At 53.0% G+C, this 18,977-nt stretch overlaps 1 protein-coding gene across 2 annotated transcripts; it reads right to left on the bottom strand.

Moving 5' to 3' along the window:
- Positions 1 to 830: 830 nt before the first annotated feature.
- Positions 831 to 17,791, bottom strand: LOC103048786 (solute carrier family 2, facilitated glucose transporter member 3-like). Of its 2 annotated transcripts, none has more exons than XM_088131109.1 (10): positions 17,631 to 17,791; positions 15,162 to 15,257; positions 10,601 to 10,761; positions 9,905 to 10,145; positions 9,317 to 9,479; positions 8,474 to 8,661; positions 7,230 to 7,334; positions 6,323 to 6,424; positions 4,026 to 4,229; positions 831 to 3,428 (listed from the first exon to the last, which is right to left on the bottom strand). In XM_088131109.1, exons 1-10 carry the CDS (start codon positions 17,643 to 17,645, stop codon positions 3,207 to 3,209), a joined length of 1,497 nt encoding a protein of 498 aa, XP_087987235.1. In that variant the 5' UTR covers positions 17,646 to 17,791; the 3' UTR covers positions 831 to 3,206. The 2 variants fall into 2 exon arrangements, with proteins under 2 accessions (XP_087987235.1, XP_087987234.1); XM_088131108.1 differs by having other exon boundaries at positions 15,162 to 15,260; positions 17,631 to 17,756.
- Positions 17,792 to 18,977: the final 1,186 nt, after the last annotated feature.

The following is an 18,977-nucleotide window of genomic DNA, read 5'->3' as shown; positions in this document are numbered from 1 at the left end:
AGACTCTCGGAAGTTGAGGGAGAAGCGTCAGGGATGCCCATCCTGGTCTTTCTCACAAGATAAACTGTCTAACAGGTCAGTTTAGGGGGGGAAAGGCCACAAGAGCACTGGAAATATGAGATCGGAAACGAGGTGGCACCACCGTGGAGGAACACGGATCCTGGTTGGATGAGACCAGCGATGGTCTGTTTGCAAGAATCGTTCTCATTTGATCTCAGGGCTTGGGGGTCACCAAAATCCATCAAATCCCTCCTTAGTATAGATTTTACCATAATCAACAGAGTTCCTTTTTCACCTGATTTTTCAAAGCTGAAGCTCCAGAGAAATGGAAGGTCTTTGCTAGGAACCAGAATGAAAACCAAGGGGCTTCAGACTTTCCTTCTCCCACAGGAAGACCACCTCTGTGATTCACCTGGATTTGCACCTTTTCATAGGTATTGACTGGCATGCATTGGGCAGGCAGCCTGGCCCTGGACAAGCTGTGTTGGCAATGGCTGGCCGTTAGGAAGCCAAGTACCCCCAGCCCCATTTTCCTCAAAATGAGTGGCCTCATTTTCATTCTCCTGTTTTCTCACCTTCATCCCGCCTGTTGCGGCTGCTCAGGCAACTGAATAGCAAAGGCCAGAAGGAGGATGGTGCTGTTGTCGAGCTCTGGGGTGTAAATGACAGGAAAAGAAGAGGGCTGCGGGGGGGGGGGCGGCTCTGGGGAAGGCCCTCAGGATCAGTGGGACCGTATTAACTTGGACAGGTTTAAGCAGCAACGAAAAGACATGGCACTTCCAGAAAACACTTTTGTTAGAAATGTGGGAGAGAGGAAGAAAATTAAAATTTGGATCAATACAGAGGTCTGTTTCCAGCCAAAAGCTTTATTTTATTTTATTAAAAAATGACACATTCACAATAACATTTATAAATTCCTTGGAAATATTCACCACACAAGAAGCCAAGAGCTTACATACATAAGTCAAATATGGAATACTTTGCACTCACACAGAAAGGCTGGAGAGCCTGTTGGACGAGAGGAAGTCAATGGGCCAAACAAGGATTTTTAAAAAAATTATTCAAAGAACAGAGCGGGATGGATATGAGGTACAGACTGTTGAGGGCCGAGGGTCGGTTTCGACAAGCGGCCGAGCCTCCCTCTCGTAACCGTGCCCCCCGCCCCGTCCTGCCCTTTTTCCAGCAGCCCTCCCAATCAAACCGCACACAAACACATCCAGGAAGATCACAATTTTTGCGGGGTATCCCTTGTCTGCGTTCCAGTCTTAACCTCACGCTTGTAGCCGGCCAGTCCTAGAGAGTCAGCGGAGGAGGAGGGGGGGGGGGGCGCGGGACTGTTGTTGGCCCCGGCCCCGGTGGAGGCTCCTCGGCCAGGCCAGGGCTGGCCGGCTGCCGGCTGAAGGGCAGGAGATTCTGGACGCCTGCCTCAGCCCAGCTTGGATCTCCCCGGCAGGCGTATGCCACCCAGAAATTCCCATTTCTTCCACTACCCCAAGACTTAGACACTGGCAATATAAAGAACACTGAGCAAACTCTCTTTGCATTATATAAATATATACAGTAGAGCTAGACTTCAACTATTTACATTCTTTCCAATAAATAAATAGATCATACCACCTCAGGAAAAACTAGAGGTTTACTTCTTTATTTGGTCCCTATTTCTAAGCTCCCTCATCTTACCTGCCTATTCTTCAGAGTTTCCCCCTTGCTTTCATCTAATAATAAATGATTGCAAAAATATACTTTAGTAAATAATATCTGAAGTTTTTCATGTAATGTATTAAAAAGGAGCAAATTAAATCAGTCACCAAAAGCAATAGTTCAAAAGCATCTGGGGAATTAAAATACCCTATACAGGCTTCTTTAAAAGACAAATGATTACACCAGGGATGTCCGAGGAGTCAAAAAAGTCAAGATGGCAGCCGCAACTGCACCATCAAAATTCCACCCTTTTCAACATGCCATTTAAATGGGAAAGTTCACCCACTTTAGGGAGAAACTGAATGCAGGGGGACCACGGAGAAGACCAGGATCAGCACGGCCACCTTCCCGCTCCTCCCAGTTGGTGCCCAAATGGGGCTGGCGCCAAAATGGGGTCCTGCCCCTGCATTCTGCTCAAACCTCTTTGCGCCCATTGGGAATTCAGTTGTGTTTGCAAAGACCACTGCAGTCCGAAACCTGCAGGTGGGAACGATGATGGTGGCTGCCCACTTGCAGCCCCAGAAGGCACCCGAGCCACAGCCTCTGCCATTCTCTCAGAGACCATCCGGGAGCCTCCTCGATGCCACAGACAAGTCTCTCTGGGCAGAGAATCCAGATCCCTCCCCTTGCATCAGCGTCAGGGAGAAGGAAGGTGTCATGGAAGGGGGTGCAAACCCCAAGGCTCCTTCCCCTCCACCCAGCAGGTTTCAACCAGACTGGCAAGGCTTCAGCGCTCTGCTGACATTTCCATCGCTGGTGCCTTTAACATCCCAATGTTCAAATCGTCCTTATGGCAGGCATCCAGCATACGAGTTGAATATCCTGAGTCGCACAGGAGCCTCCCCTTGCGCGCTCTCAGCTCGAGAGAGGCATCCTCTGCCCTGGTTCTCTTTGGCATCCCGCTGCCCATCGCGATAACTAACCTACAGTCACTGCATCACCCTTTCTTAAAATGACTGTCTTGCACTTATTTCTATTCCCTATGTACAGAGGAGAGGAGTGTTGCATAAAAATAAATATTTCCAAGCAAAGTGTCACAGGAATAAATTAAGCCTAGTAAATAAAAGGCAGTTCTGATCTTAATTTCCCAAACACAGAAGAAAACCCCCATTTGATGACATTGAGCAAGGTGTCTCTTTCCCTTGCTTTAAAGTAAATTCCAGTGTTTTGCACTCTCTTTTTGCCACCCTGTAGAAAACATGATAAAACATCAGGAGGACGTAGCGGTCGACTCCTTGGCAGACAAGGAACTGGTCTCAAAGCTAAGGGGGATCAACCACGTAAGCGGTTTAGCCTCCCCGTAGTGGTTCAAGGGGCTCGGAGCCATGCCTCGGTCCCCCAGAGGTCCGTGGCAGGAAGGAGCGAGGCAGGAAAGACAGCCGCCTTTCGCTTGTCCTAGTGCAGCACAGAAGGCGTGGCAAAGACCAGAAAGTCACAGGAACACGAAAAAACAGCAACGGTTACACAGGGAAGGTGCCTTTCAGAGACGAGCAAGGGTTGGGGTATTAAACGCTGGCATCTTTCGTAGGCTGAACGCTAGTTAATTCCACCATTGAGCTCTTTCCGCCAGTTGCTGAAGTAACACCATTCACCGTTTGCCTTTCAAAGCCACTGGAGATGTCTTCAAAAGTCCTGCCTTTTGTCTCAGGGACTTTGAAGAAGGTGAAGAAGAAGAAGAAGATAAGGAAGGCAACGAAGATCAGGAAAACAAAAGACCGGAATATGCGCTGCAAGGAAGATAAGGGGGAAGAGTTATCTTTGCTCTAAGGCAGTGCACCTAAAAGTTCAGACGTAGTCAGGGCCCAGATGTGTCCTTTATTCAAGAGCCCATTTTCTTCTTACCACACTCAAACATCACCTCTACCATACACCATGACACGGCCAGACTGCGTCTGAGAGGAGCATGCCATGTCCATAATGAGAAGCACCTCATTCTCAAGGTCGCCAAAGGTCATTCCAGGAGCAGGATGTGCAAGGGTAGGGGCCCTCCATGGTTTGATTCTTCATGAGGAGGAGAAGCAAGAACTTCGTCCAAGTTGATATTTATCCAACTCCTCTTCCACTGAGGAGTTTAACTGAGTGACGAACTGCAGTGAACTATACCCTTCAGGTTCTCCCTCCCAACAACCATCCTAACAATAGCAAAAATGGATGTAAAGGGCATTTGCTTTCCTGCGCTTCCGGACTCCCTTCCAGTCCGTGCTCTTTCCTCCTCCTCTTTCCTATCTGTGGAGACATTTTAGACTGCTAGCTCCAGGGGAAAGGAGCAGACCGCACTGTGTTCACACCAAGCCAACAAAGAAGGTCCAAAACAGAACTCTTACCTCTGCAGGGAGGAAGAGCATGCCCACCAAGAAGTTGGATGCCCAGTTGGAGAAACCAGCCACAGCCACAGCTGCGGGACGAGGACCCTGGCTGAAGAGTTCCGACACAATGAACCACGGGATTGGGCCAGGCCCAATTTCAAAGAAAGCCACAAAGGCAAAAGTACCAATGATGCTGATGTAGCTCATCCAAGCCACTGTGTTCTGCAAAAACAGAGATGTAGAGTTAGCCTTTACTGTGTATTATCCCAAGGTAGCACTGACTGATCCCAAACTTTTACCATCAGCTCAACTGGGAATTGATCAGCCAGGAACCTTTCTTGGGTAAGATGGTCCAAAAAAGCAGAGACTGTACAACTCCAGATTTCCTTGAATAGCACTGATTAGCAACACCCAGTTCATTCTTATTTCTGGTCTTGTTTTACAAGCAAAATATTTTAGTTAAACAGATGGCTAAAACTGGAGAACTACCGGTGGAGAAATATCTTGCCCTTTCTATCTTTCCAAAACAGTTGTCTTTCCCATCAACTTCAATGTCTACATGAAATAACTAAGAGGAATTGTCAGGATCTGGAGTCCACAATTAACAGAATGTTGGCAACTCTTTATTTCTCTTTCTACTAAATTAAATTAAGCCATTGTTGGGAAGGCACTTTGCTCACACGGGAACCAAGGGCAGGCTGAACCAGAGGGGACCCACGTTTGAAAGGAACGTAGCCTCTTTGCAGGCTTGCGCAGCAGATAACCTTTTCTAGTGATCCTGATGGATGAGCACAACCGCATAAGTGGCACACAGAGTTTAACAAACTACACGATGACCTTCACATGCTAAGGACGTTCGTACCGTCCATCCGACTGCACGGGTGCAGGGAAGGGCGATGGCGTGCCAGGGTGGACCAAAACAACGAAGTGCCAAAGACCAGGAGAAGATCGAGGTACAGCTGATAGATCAAAGGACCTGGGACATGAACCACCCGATCGAGAACTGCCCACGAACAGCTAAAGCCTTCCCCAGATTGTTTTCTAAACTTGTAACAAGATTCCATGACAAGGCCGATGAAAACCAGCTGGCCAGAGTCCAGGAGGAGCTCAGTGTGTACGCTGCGTGCATGTGGGTGAAGTGTGCAAGGGCTTCTCTACTATGTACCTTGCTATTTTAGTTGCTGCTTTTGGCCTACTACTGGAAAATCTTTCTGGTAACAAGGAACTACAAGACAAATTTTGGTAACTATCTGATTACTAAGTTAACATCTCTGCTTACAATGGCTGGAAAAATCGTCTTGATCAGTGACGTGTACTCTAACTAGTTGTGCTGGAATTGAGAAATGTACTAAAGGGAGAATTATATTCATAGACCTATGCAAATGTTGTACTTTATACTGTGGCCCTTCTGTGGTGATTGTGCCCACCAGGGACAAAGACCCTGAGAGAAAAGGGAAGAAGCTTGCTAACTTTCCCCCTGACCCCCAAGAACTACGATAGTGCTAGCCCTCAGATCAGTATGGACTGCAAGATATTTAGTAAGTCAAAACTCAGTCCTGATAAGACCACTATTTGTGACGAGCATTCGTGGTTATCTTTTTGGGAACTATCATTGTATCTCCCCTGATCTTCTTGCCCGACTAACAAGATTCTGAGGGTACAGCTGGTCTGAGGATACAGCAACATTAATCAAATCTCTGGAGTCCATAATGATTTCAAAGGGCAAGGATTTCAAATGCACACACACTTGCTGCTGTGCCTTTCTTGGACACAACACGCATGCAGCTTTTGAAACATCCTACTAGAGTCCCTTTAACGCATCATGCGCGGGGCTATCCTGAACACAGTTCAGAAACTTAAGTCAGTACAAAATGCCACAGCTAAATGACCAAAGACAGAAGAGCGTATCTTATTTGTCCTCAGACAATTCCCCTCTTAATTCATGACACTGATTTTAACTTCTGAATTCCTAAACCACTTGGGAGACAGACAGTGTGGTTCTCGTATGAACCACAGGGAGAGGTATCTCTTATCTCTTATCTTATCAGAGGCAGCTCTGCAAAGTGGCCTCGATTATCTTATTCGTTAGCTAGCGACTGCAAGGAAACTTTATTACAAATTGGTGGTTTTATGCATGTGAGTGACTGTGTTGTTGTTGTTGTTCAGCTGTTAAGTCGTGTCCGACTCTTCGTGACCCCACGACTCTAAGATACCCAGCTCCAGGGGTGAAATTTTCATTCTGTTTGTTCATATGCATAATTCATCTCAGTTCAGAGACCCCAGTGGGGCCACTAGCAGAAATGCTGGCCACTTACCTTTAGCGCCAAGGCGATGGTCATGATGGTTGCGCAGCCTGCCATGCCTCCTAAGCCGATTAAATGGAGGGTCCGACGTCCTGCCCGCTCCACAAGGAAGAGCTGCACAATGGGAAGAAGAGACACACGCGGTTGCTGTGGCAGCAAGATCCCTTTGCTTTACGGCAACCCACCTGTCTGAGGAGACCCGGCGGCCAGGGAACGGTATAAAAAGTCTCCATGAAATGTGCAATTTGATCCCACTATTGTGACCACCATCCTTGACTTTCTTTTACTGTACCCTGTGGAATCCCCTCTCAACACACAAAGGCCCAATTCAGCCACCACGTGAGTGACCTGGTTTAGAGGCAACAAACACAAATGCATTCAACGGGCCTTAGCAGACACGAGAGCTTACAATATCCCTCCTTAAGTCCGTTCCTTTTTTGCATTTCAGAGCATCCTAGATGACACCCGCTGGGAATCCACCTCCTAACTGATCAAAATTCCTTCCCCCGCCTCTCTCCTGGCCATTTAATTGTCACCACAGAGAAGGTGCCGCAGCATTTAATCACCAAAGTAAGTTGCAGCCCTTGTAAAAGAAGATCACACACTAGAACAAGGACCCATTCATGATAAAGGCAGATGTAATCCAGGCCGAGGAGGAGGAGGAGGAGGAGGAGGAGGAGGAGGAGGAGGAGGAGGAGGAGGATCATCTCCTATCTAAAGTTTTAGGGCAGTTAAGTTTGCAGCCCTTGACTTTAAGTTGGTGTGGCTCAGTGAGGGGGGCCCAGGAGCAGGGGGACCCTCTGGCTCCAGGGGACCATCTCCTCTTCTCACGCGAAGGGAGCACAACCCCTCCAGGCTGCCAAGTCCTCCCGCCGCAGCCCCCAAACACATGGCAACCCTATCATCTTTTACTACCTACCGACACCACAGTAAAGACGGTATTGACCACGCCGGCCCCAATGGTGGCATAAACCGGTTCCTCCACTCCGGCATCTCTGAAAATCTCAGTGGAATAATAAAATACCTGGAAGAAGACCAAGAGTTTAAAGCGGGGCTTGGAACAGGGAAGAAAACCATGCCCGCTTTGAGCATCACTGGCAGGAGATACCACCTGCCTCAGGAGGCGAAGACCCCACCCCACCTCGCCAGCCCCCTTCCCTGTTCTGGGGATGCTGCCAGAGGAGGAGCAGCCCTGTGCTCCCAGTGGGGAGGGGGCACACGCAGACAGTGCCCTGCCCTTGATGGAGGACCCCCGCGGGACTCGAGGATGGGGAAGGCAGGGCAGCAGAGACCCGACTGCAAGCGGGCAAAGCCCTGCCCTCCTCCAAGGCCAGGATTTGGGGAAAAGACCAGAATTCTGCTCTGTTTTCAAAAAATAGGCAGGCATCGAAGAGTAACGGAAGATAACTCGACCCTCACGAAGCTGCGTGTTGCAGCGGCCTTAAAGCAGGACAATCTGTGTCTGTGTTTTCACACAGCCGCCCCGTCACGCCCATCGACCTCCAGGATTGTTTGGAGCAAAACAGGAGGTGGAAAGTGGGGATGTTCCCCAGTTTTTGTGGGGAAAAGTGGGAGAAAAAGTAATAAATGAGCCAGACGTGCACGGGGGAGAAGGGGGCCCAGGAGAGGTGGGCTGCCTCTGGGCCTTTAACGGGGGCTCGACTGGCATGAGAAACGCTTGCGGCCGAGAGACACGGCGCGTCACGCTGCTGCCTTCGCCCCGGGCGGCTGCAGAGCATTCAGTGACAGTTCAGGGTTGCTGCAGAAAGGGCAGCCCCAGGAGGACAGGGGAGTGAGGGGGGCCCTCTCACACCCCACTGCCGCTTTGAGAGCGCTACTTCTTTAAGACAAAAACCACAAAGCGTTCACAAGGTCAAAAAAGTCAAGATGGCAGCTGCGGCTGCGCAGCTGAATCCCTGCCCCTTTTTACGTGTCACACACGTGATCCGTGCAGCAGGGGGGCAGGGCTTCAACCTCACGGTCGCAACAGCCTCCCCGGCCTTTTGGGGTCCCCACTGTCCTCAGCACCCTCCTGCCTTCGCTCTGACCCAGCTCCCCTCCCCTTCTCGGGGAGCTTGTCCGGCCCCCCGCCACAGACACCTGCTTCCCCCCGTCCCGTCATGAGACCCCTGAGGGGCCCGGAGACCGGCCCTCAGGACCTACCGCGTTGATGCCTGAGAGCTGCTGCGAGAGTTGCAAGGCGATGGCGATGATGATGGGCTGGCGGTAGTTGGGGGAGCGGAAGAGTTCTAGGATGGTCACTTTCTTCTCCTGGGACATCTTGGCGCTCTCCTCCTTCATCTCCTGGATGTCGCTGGACACATCCTGGACGCCGCGCAGCTTCTGGAGCACTGTGGGGAGAGCCCGAGGGGCTGAGTTAGACGTAGGGCGCCATCGCTTTGGAGGGCTCCAATCAGCTCTACGCCAAACGTATTTGTAGAAAAAAAGTCATCTCTTCCTAGCTACTCATCCTGCTCGGGTAAGTGCATAAGTAGAAAGACTCAACAGAAGCCCCGTTCGCTAACACTGGAGGTGACTAATGGCAAGCATTTGATCTTCCCTGGGTGGGACGGGGGGGGGGGCTTCTCCACCTACGCGGCCTCCGCGTTGCACAAAATGCCAGAGCTACAGAACAAACGAAGAATTGCGCCCGCTGCCTGAGGACAGGGGAGCGAGGAAAGATGGAGATCCACATTTGGAAACAACAGGGAAACTTCCTGCCGTGATCCACCTGATCCACCTGTACGCTGGAACAGCAGTGAAGTATATGAATATTCCGTTGTCCTTCTCTCAACAAGAAAGAAAATACAACCGAGGGTGTTGAAGCCTGCTTGCTCCTTCGGGAAATGCTCCTCCTAGTAGGCGTCATTTTGTCAGAATCTTCATTTTTAGTGATCTTTAACTTACTGCTAAATTGCTTTTTGGGTTAGTACCTCCCTGGTAAGCTCGTTTGCTGAAGTACAGATGCCACCGTGCAGCTCTACCACGCGGCTGCAGAATGAATACCTGCGACAGCCTTCTCTTCCTCCATCTTGTTGATCAGCAGGAAGCGGGGGCTCTTGGGGCAAAAGGGGAGGGCCACGCACTGCAGGAGGGCTGGGACCACGGTGAATCCCAGCAAGAGCGGCCAGAGCGTTTCGGTGCCCATGATGACATTCAGACCAAAGATCTAATTGGGGGCAAGCAAAGAGAAACACGAGCGTCAGGCACCGTTCCCCAAAACTGAACTTTGGGGAGGAAGGAAGTCATCTAGGCACGGCTTCCTCTTAACGTCTGGAGAACCGTAACTTCCTTAGGGCCGCTGCTTCTCTTCAGAGATCCCCGGCCTTCCGCAGACAGCAGCATGCCAGAGCAGTCTCCACAGGACCACGGCTACACCCTCCCCCCAGGTCCCATGGCGTCAATTCAGTTGAGGAACCCTCTACTGCTCAGCGGAACAACTCCCACAGCAGTTTATGGAGCACCGGTCCCTGCCTGCGGGTGGAGAATCTCCTCCCCAGAGAGCCAAAAGGCCAGGCCACCTTTCGTGGACCAGCCCAGGACTCTCTCCCCCTCAAAGACTGAGTAACCACTCTGGGACAATGCCTCACTTACCTGGGCCACCAGGATGCCCACCACAATGCCCAGCTGGTGCAGGGTGCCAAAAGCCCCACGCAAGGCAGTAGGGGAGACTTCACTGATATACATGGGCACAAAGCCAGTGCAGAGGCCACAGAAGACACCAATGACGAAGCGCCCAATAATCATCATCTCCACCGCGTTGGCCAGCCTGGACAAGCCCATCAAGACGCCACCCACAATGGCCAGAACGTTCACCAGCAGCATTGAATTCCGCCTGCACAGGGAAAAAAGGTCCGAGAGAGAGAGAGAGAGAGAGAATTGAAAGGAGCGTTAGAAAAGATCCGACAGGAGAGGGTGAGCGCTCTGTGGCTCGAGCACAACAGACGGATGCAGGAGGCTGCAACCTCCCAGGGCTTCGCCCCACCCTCCTTAACCTCTGGGATAGCGATTCTTTGCCAGTCATTGCAAGGAGGCGTCCACAGAAGCCCACCTTGCTGGACTCGCGTCTCTCCTTGGCATCGGTGCCTGTAGTAAGACCCCAACATGCCGCCTGAAATAATGGCCTTCTTCCATCTCTTGAGAGGGCCCTTTGGGGGTCTTCACCACAGGCATTTCCCTGGCAGGGCTCAACAACCAGCTTAATCTCAATGCCCCTTTCAGACAGGAACCCCTCACCCATTTTCTCTCATGCCCTTCCTATGCTTTAGAAAGCTGGCATTCCTCACTGACCTGCCAAATCGGTTGACAAATAATCCAACTGAGAAAGAGCCGATCATCCCTCCAACTGAGAAGATGGAAACCGAAAGGGACCATAGTGTGGTCAGGAGATTATCTGAGATGGGGTGTCCCGTCCGGCTTATCCATGTGTCATTGAAAAAGCCCCTGATAATCTGCAAGGACAGAAAAGGAAACCCAGAGTTTTTGAATTAGGAGAAGATAACAAAACGTGGGAAAGTCAAGAAAGAGTGCGGTAAAATAATCAGGATGGCCAGAGAAGAGGAAAACAACCAGGACAATATTGGAGGTATTACAAGTTCACATGATCAACGCAGACACCCAACAGATCTGATCAACCTGCTACGTGACCATACCCTGCAGAAGAACCCTTACACCAAGCCAAGGGGCATCTGCTGGAAACTCTTCGTTATTAGGCCTGTGGTTGTGTTCACACAAGCTTCCCGGGGGTGTTTGGCTGCTTGTCATCCTCACTCCCCCTTTTCTGAAGTTCACAATACTCCTCCACCAAAGAGCAGCGTGACATCCGGGGCGAGTGGTGGCAGCCTGGGTGAGCCAAGAAGGCAGAGCCCCTTTGCCCTTAGGTACTCTGGTGGTCCTCAGCAGCTACAGCCAACGTAGCAAAGAGGAATTCGCTAACTTTGCTCTTGACTAGCAAAGCCTTCCTGAAGGCCTATGGACGTTTCCCTTTTCCACATGACAGGTTAAGGGGGCAGCCCCAATGGTGCAGCGGAGCAGGCTTTCAAGTAGACATGGCTATGACTGCGTGACAATATTACATCTCAATACTTGTCACTTAAAATGCTCCCGAGAGGCTACGTGACAAAACAAAACAAAAATAAAAACAGAAGTTGCATCCATCCAACTGTAGATCTGGATCTACTTGAGCTGAGCAGAAGTGTTCCTTGCCAACACAGTGTCCTCTATGACTTGGACTGAAACAATATGCTGGGGATGTGCTGATGAAGATTCTCAGTCATCCGGGTGGAATCGTCTGGAGGTCGAGCCACGGCAACTGGACTCCTCTTCTTTTCGGTCGGAGACTTCTCGCTACCTGTCCAAGCAGCTTCTTCAGTCTAAAAAAGTTGGTTAGGGGGACCCCATAAAAGTCTTCCAGGGTGGCTCTGTTTCTTACTGGGATCAAGTTATGTCTATCTCAAAATATCTGGTAAAATAGCCTTTACAAGAAGCTCTTTACACTCCTCATACATTAATCTTGAAGAAAATCTTATTACCTTCCATTATATTAATGGCATCTCATTCTACCCAAACCGAACAAAAAATACCGACATCATTATATAAGGGCCGTCTTGTTCAATCCAAGTCACACTTTCTGTAGTTTTGAGAGAAAACCCCAAAAGGATGATTTTTGGAGGAGAACAGGTATCAAAGAAAGGGTAATCAGATTCTAGATGTTCCCAGAATTAAATGAATGTGCGCAAGCAGAAGACAACAGTAAAAGCACCCAAGATGTGAAAAATCAGGACATTTCTTAACTAGATTCTGGCAGCATAACTTCAATGTTAGCATCAGTTGGTACATTCTCAATCGTAATGAAAAACGGCTTATGGACTTGTGTTAAAAGTCTGCCTGTACTTTCATCTGATATCAGATGAACATCAAATGCTTATCTCATACCATCCAGGGTTATTCCATGAAACATGGGTGTATGTACAGGTTGGTAGATTTAAAGAGGTACATTTTATCATTCATAACTCTCTTTAAACGTAACAGCGGTATTCAATCACTAACGGGTATACAGCACTTTCCTCATAAAAAGGGCCTCTTTATGGGCTACAGCGCATTAAAATGAGGAAATCCCTCTTCTACAGCTAGGTCGCTTCCCGCAGCTCTTTGCAGGAATCCCAAGCACATCTGAGTCCAGTTAGCCCTTTCAGGGTGGCAGTGCCCGTGTCCGAGCTGAGGGGGCAGCCAGGAAAGGCATCCTCTGTGCTGGCACCAGAGGGCAGCAGGAGACCAGCCTGAGCCCGGCCCGTCTAGCCGTTCTTCTGCCTTTCCTGTAGACGGGAGGATGTGGTACATGAGCCACTCTCAAGAGGGGTGCCACCCACGCATTTCCTCCATCCTAGTCATCTTCGTCAAGTGGCGTAATTCAGAGACAAATTATTTTGAAATTCCCTGAGTCATTTTCCTTCCCATATTTTGACCAGAGCATGGAAAAGATGATAGCCACGGATGCTGGGAAGCAGGAGAAGCCAGAGGGGTTCAGCACGTTTGCTTCTGCCCTGTGAATTCTCCTTCACCTTGCCCTTGCTCCCTCCGCTGTTCTGTGACTCAGCAGTCCCTCTCCTGCTCCTGTCATTCCCTCCCTCCCCACTTCCAAATCTACCTCCAGGGACCCTCCAGGAGCAACGCTAGTTCTCTCCAGCCAGTTCTCTCCAGCCGTGACCCAAAGCTGGGCGCTGCCTGGCGATTCTGAGAGTCCAGCCCAGCTGGACAGCACGTGGCTGGAGAAGTGGAAGTGGGACGGTACATGGGGATGTCCTTGGGAGACGGGAGGGAGAGCCGCAGACGGACAACAGCGTCTGAAAGAGGTCTCAGCCCACAGAAGGGGGAGGGCGTGGGAGACGTTCCAGAGGGGACCCTCCCTAGTTTGCTGGAGTAAAAGGAGAAGCGGGGAGAATACTCTCAAGCCTTGCCAGATTCTGTTAATGCGACCTTCCAGTAAAGACAGAGCTAATGCTCCTGGTCGTGCTTCTTGTCTGGACTACCTCACAGGGCTAACAGGACATCTTTCCAAAGACTAGGAGTCCCATGAGATCAATTTAATCTCAGCACTCACACTGCTGATGCATCTCCTTTTGGGGGATCCCAAACCCCACCAACCATGGTGACCCTTCCGAAGCCAGCTCCTTAATTTTAGATCCTGCATAAATGAAGTGGTTTACTTTTAAAAAACGGAGCTATAGTGGCCCTAATTAAAAATGCACAAACACTCATGCAAGTGGTGCAAAAATGTCACGATTTGGCAAAGTTCTCCGGAGGGGAAGGTGGCAGTCCTCACGGAAATACGCAGGTCGTCAATAAGGCCACGCAACTCCGGATGAAACCTGAAGGGGCCCCTGTCCGTTCCCCCCATTCAGCGCAGAGGCCCCCACATTCTGTCCCCCAGTTGCTCTGTGGGGGTGGCCAGCTAAGCAACCCCAACTGGCCCAGGAGCCCCCCGGAGCCCCCAAGGGTGGCTCTCCCCCCGACGGCCCTGGCTCTCTGCAGAGGCACCTCCCTGCTCTGGCACCACCACGAGATGTGGGGAGGCATCACTGGGACGGAAAGAGGAAATGGTAGGAGACACAGATACAGGAGGGGTGCATTTCAAGTGCTGAAACCCCAAGATGCAGAAAGGGAATAATGCCGGAGACCATCTGGAGGCGGGGTGGCGCGTTGCCCTTTCTCCTCGTCTCAAGGCCTCCTCGGTTTCTGCCCCGGCCCTTTCTGGGCTGAGCACCCAAAGGGCTACCACCATAGATGTTGGGGGGGAACAGCTGCGAGAACTGCCCGGCAACTTCAGGCAAAGCAGTCTCCCCTCAGTGAGATCAGCCACTCAGCAATCCCACCGGGCAACGGCTCGGGCTGATGTGGCCGGGCGCTTGGCTCGCCCCTCTGCTGAGAAGTTGAGTCTGCCTGGACTTCCAAAGCCGCCCCCATCGCCATCCCCGCTGTCCCCATCTGAGAGGCACTTCTCCATCTCTGCTTCCAAACCCCCACGGATGGGGGAAAGGCAGCATTCTCGCTCTGAGGCGATTTCCCCAGGAGAGGAGGCTCCGTTCTGCTTACTGAAAGTGGGTGAAAGCCTGGGGTTTGGCTGGCACAAGGGGCTCTTGTTGTTGTTTAGTCGTTAAGTCGTGTCCGACTCTTCGTGACCCCATGAACCATATTGCGCCAGGCCTTCCTGTCCTTCACTGCCTCCCTGAATTGGCTCAGTTTCATGCTCATTGCTTCGGTGATGTTATCTAGCCATCTCATCCTCTGCCATCCTCTTCTCCTTTTGCCTTCAATCTTTCCCAGCATCAGGGCCTTTTCCAAAGAGATCTCTCTTCGCATTAGGTGACCAAAGTATCTGAGCTTGAGCTTCATTATCAATCCTTCCAATGAGCAATCAGGGTTGATTTCCTTTAAGATTGACTGGTTTGACCTCCTAGCAGTCCAGGGGACTCTCAAGAGTCTTCTCCAGCACCACAGTTCAAAGGCATCAATTCTTCGGCGCTCAGCCTTCTTTATGGTCCAGCTCTCACAGCCATACATTGCTACTGGAACAAGGGGCTCTACCCAGCCCCTTTTCCAAAACACAAAATGGCAGTGATGAACTCTCCCTGAAGCTCACTGTCTCACAAAACTAAACGTCCTGAAGCAAGTTCCTTGAGATACTCATACCCATAAATGGGGGACTGACCAACTACACGACTTTCCTCTCTGTCTGCGGAGTCCACCATGTCTGCCTGATTTCTCCCCATCTTTGCTGTTGCACGAGGCCAAGCAAATTCTCTGGGAGCAGAAAATCACTGGGAAGTCCCCCAGGCCCGGCCCGCCATCTTACCTTCTCAGGAGCATTGATGACGCCTGTATTGTACCCAAACTGGAGGGATCCGATCACTGCCACAGATACAGTGCAGAGGAGGGGCCACGTTATCTTCTGCTGAAAAGAAATACGGTCCGTTGGCTAATTTGTTCACATTCTCCCCAAAGGCGAACAACCAACACAGCTGTCCATTCACATTCTTTAAGAAGGCAAAGCCCATTTGGGGGCTGCCTTTGAGCCAGTGTTGACTCCTGGCGACTGCCTGGACAGTCCCTGCAGTTTTCTTGGCAAGATTTCAGAAGGAGTTTGCCCTTGCCTCCTTCCTGGGGCTGAGAGGGAGGGACTGGCCCAAGGTCACCCAGCTGGCTCTGTGCCTAAAGCAGGATTAGAACTCACGGCCTCCCAGTTTCTAGCCTGGGGCCTTCACCAGGACACCAAACGGGCTCCCCACACACCACTCCACGCAGATTTTACACTGCATCTTATTCTGAGGCTGGCTCAGAGGCTCAGACCAACTCCACTCTCTGCATCGGTGGATACACAAAAGCTCGGCGGCCGATCCATCTCCTAGGTTGTACGATAACACCCGACGACTAAATCCTAAGACAAAACCACTTACAGAGTCTCCTCCCAAACCTCTTTTCAAGTCACTCCTTCACCACCAGATGTGCTCCCCAAAGCCTTATCCGCCCAAGAGTCGATGTTTCCACAGCAACAAGTAAAATAAAAGGGCAGGTGGGAAATCATTCAGTTACTGTCTACGGTGGATCCGATCATCTCCTGCGCTTCTCGATTGACTCCTGTGCCCCCCAGCCCTTCGGGCCACGTGGAGACCTTCCTCCAAGGCCAAGACATGATGCCATCAGAGGCTGCCCTGGAGGCAAGAGCTCCACATTTCTGGCTACCAGTGAAAAGAAATTCAAATTGGGTTTCTGCAATAGGCAGCTGTCATCTTGCACCCCAAAATTAGGGAGTTCTTGATAGAAACTCCCTCTATTTTTGTTTGCATTTTTACTGGCTAACAAGCCGGGTTTGCTTTTTAATTTTTGTAAAGCTAAAAGATATCAGAAAGCGGCCAGAGATAGTAGTGGTAGAAATCCTGCTGTTGTACACATTTGTGTAAATAGATTGTGGTGGTTGCAGTACAGAGGAGGCTATTTGAAAGGAGAAGCTGCTTGGGAAGGGATTCAGCTGCTTTCTTGCTGAATTCTCCAACAAATTTTCAGTGAAGGCTTCTTAGCACCCCTCTCAGCTGTCACTCTTAAATACCCTTAAATACAGTGAAAGTCACCCAACAGCTCAAGGGCAGGTGCGTATGTGACCCAAGGCTAGTGGTGAAGGGTGCAAAAAATCAGGAGGATTCCGGTAGCTCCTCTCGCCTTGCACAGCCACAAAAATCAGTGTCTGAAGGACTTAACAAAATTGCAATGAAATGGGAAAGTGCAGTTTTGCCATCCGCCCTGCAGACGCAGAACCCAGGCTGGGAGTCAGAGGTGGCCCCCTGGCCGAGCGGAGGCCTGGACTGCTTTGCAGCCCAGCTAGAGCTGCGAGGCGAGGCGGCAGCCCGGGCTTCCAGCTGCCTAACCTCTTTCCACGAAGCGCGCGACTTTTTGTCTCCGGGCTGGAGAGCAGCGGCCGATGCTCCCTTCCCACCCTCCTGCTGCTGCTCTTTCGCGCTGGAAGCCATTTGCTAGCAAAACCCTCGTGCCGAAACCTGCTATCCGCCCCCCCCGACCGAGGGAGGGGACTGTTGCCTGGCAGCGCCCTTTGCAGCATCAGGAAGCACAAGCGGCGGGGGGGGGGGAGACGGCCAATCTGCGCGGGAGCCCTTCGCATCCCCCTTCTTCGCCCTCTGCGGGGGCTGGCACGTGCGGGCGAGGGGGCTGGGCGATCTTGCAGCCCCCCCCGGGGCTGGGGGCTTGTTCTCCCCCGGCCTGCGGATGACCTGCCCGGCTCTTCGCGAAGACCTCGGCTCGGGAGCGGCCCTGCACCGAGCCCCCCCGCTCCCGGCATCTTCCAGAGCCCCAGCCGGGCGGCTTTCCACACAGGTCACGCCGCCCCCCGCAACACACCGTCGGCTCTCCTCTGAAGGGACCCCGGCAAACGCCCCGGGCGAGGCCGCCGGACGCAGCCCGGGCGGCTGCCCTTTCCCTTTCCCTTTCCCTTTTTCCTTCCCCTTCCTCGCCGGCCTTTCCACGCAACGCGGCCGGAGACGCGTCGCCCGCCGCCGCCGCCGCCGCCGCCGCCGCGGCTCTCCACGCGGGGATTCCGCAGCCCCCCGCTCTGCCCCGCGGCGGGCGGCGCGTCTCGCCGCTTCTGCCGCTGCCCCGTCTCAGCTGCCCGGTCGCCCGGAGAGCGCTCGCCGCGGCGTCCTCGGTGACCCCGCATCCTCGCCGGACCCCGCCGCTGTCCCCGCCGAGCCGGGCGCCCCAAGGCCCGCGCCGCGCTCTTCCGCCAGCCCCGCGAGCGAAGCCCCCCCGCTCTGACCTTGTTCTCGGCCATGGCGCGGGACCGTCGCCGTCCGTCCGTCCGTCCGTCCGTCGGTCTGCGGCAGATGCGGAGGCGCTGCTGCTGCTGCTGCTGCTGCTGCGCTGCGGCGGGCGCTGGCGCCTTTAAAGCTTCTGCCCGTGCTCAGGGCGGGGGCGGCGAGACGAGCCCCCGCCCAGGGCCCGACGGGTGGGGCGCGGCTGCGCTCGCCGGCGCTGACGAGGGGTGGCGTCCCCGCCCCGCAGCCGCCCGCTCCTTCCAGCGGCCGCGGCAGTTCGGAGGACGAGGCCAGCCGAGGGGCGGGGAGCGCCCAGTCCGCGAGCCCTTCGCAGCTGGACGGGGGGGACCCGCGCCCCCGCGCCCCCGCCCTTCCTCCCGCGGCCCCGGACAACGCCCGCAACTCTCGGGACCCTCCCCGAGGGGCCTGCGCCCGGAGGCCGGGAGGAGAAGCGGGCTGCGGGGCGGCTGTGCCCGGCCGCAGAGTCCCCCGGCCTGCAGGGAGCCGGGAGGGCGGAAGCGGGGCTGGCCCCGCAAAATCCCGCGCAGCCCTCGGGGTCAGGGCCGGGCGAGCGCCTTCATCGCGGCTGCCTGGATGCAGCCCTGCGCCGCCTCCCCAGGGTTGCGGGAGCGGATGCCTGCGGCTGGCCACGCGTCACCCCCCCCGTTGTGTGTGTGTGTGTGTGTGTGTGTGTTTTAACGCTGCTGCCGTCCGTGGGGCTGGCGGGGCGTCTTCCTCCCTGGAAGCAGAAGTGGCAGAGCCGCGGCAGCCGCCAAGAACAGCGTTACCCACTCGCGGCGCTTCCTGGACTCTGCGCGGGCTGCTTACGAGGGAGACGTGCCGCCTGGCAAGAGCACCCTCCCGTCGCGGTCCTGCAGGCCGCCTTGTTGCTTCGCCGTGGAAACGGCTCGGCTCGGCATCACCACCACACACAAAACTTTCCTGATCAATGTTGCCATGGTAATTAGGCCTAGTATCCAAAGAAGAAACCCGGGGCAGCGACAGTGGCTCCTTGTCACTGGGTGTGGCGAGCTAAGATCTGTGGTGGAAGAAGATGCCTGATGGGCACCTCTCCTTGTAACTTCACGGTGGCCTGCCGGAGGTAACTGGCAGGGTCTTGGTGGCCTTCCCCAGCCCCCAAACAGAGCAGCACTCTCTGGTGCGATGCATGCCCAGCAGATGGTCCAGCTGGAAGATGGTCTCCAGTTCTGATGTCTTCATGCCATTCTGTTGCTGAGCCACAAAAACCACACATGTAACACCCTAAGTTAGACATGTTCTAGACTGGTGCATTTGCCTGCACCTCGTGCATCTGGAACCTTGGAATTACTGGCAGCTCGTCCTGCCAG

The sequence above is a fragment of the Python bivittatus genome, unplaced genomic scaffold (genome assembly GCF_059951505.1).
Source record: "Python bivittatus isolate LINGU-HERP-01145 unplaced genomic scaffold, Pbiv_v1 ctg000970_np1212, whole genome shotgun sequence".
Lineage (NCBI taxonomy): Eukaryota > Metazoa > Chordata > Lepidosauria > Squamata > Pythonidae > Python > Python bivittatus.
Note: the sequence above shows the minus strand (reverse complement) of the source record. Positions and strands in the feature narration are given on the sequence as shown.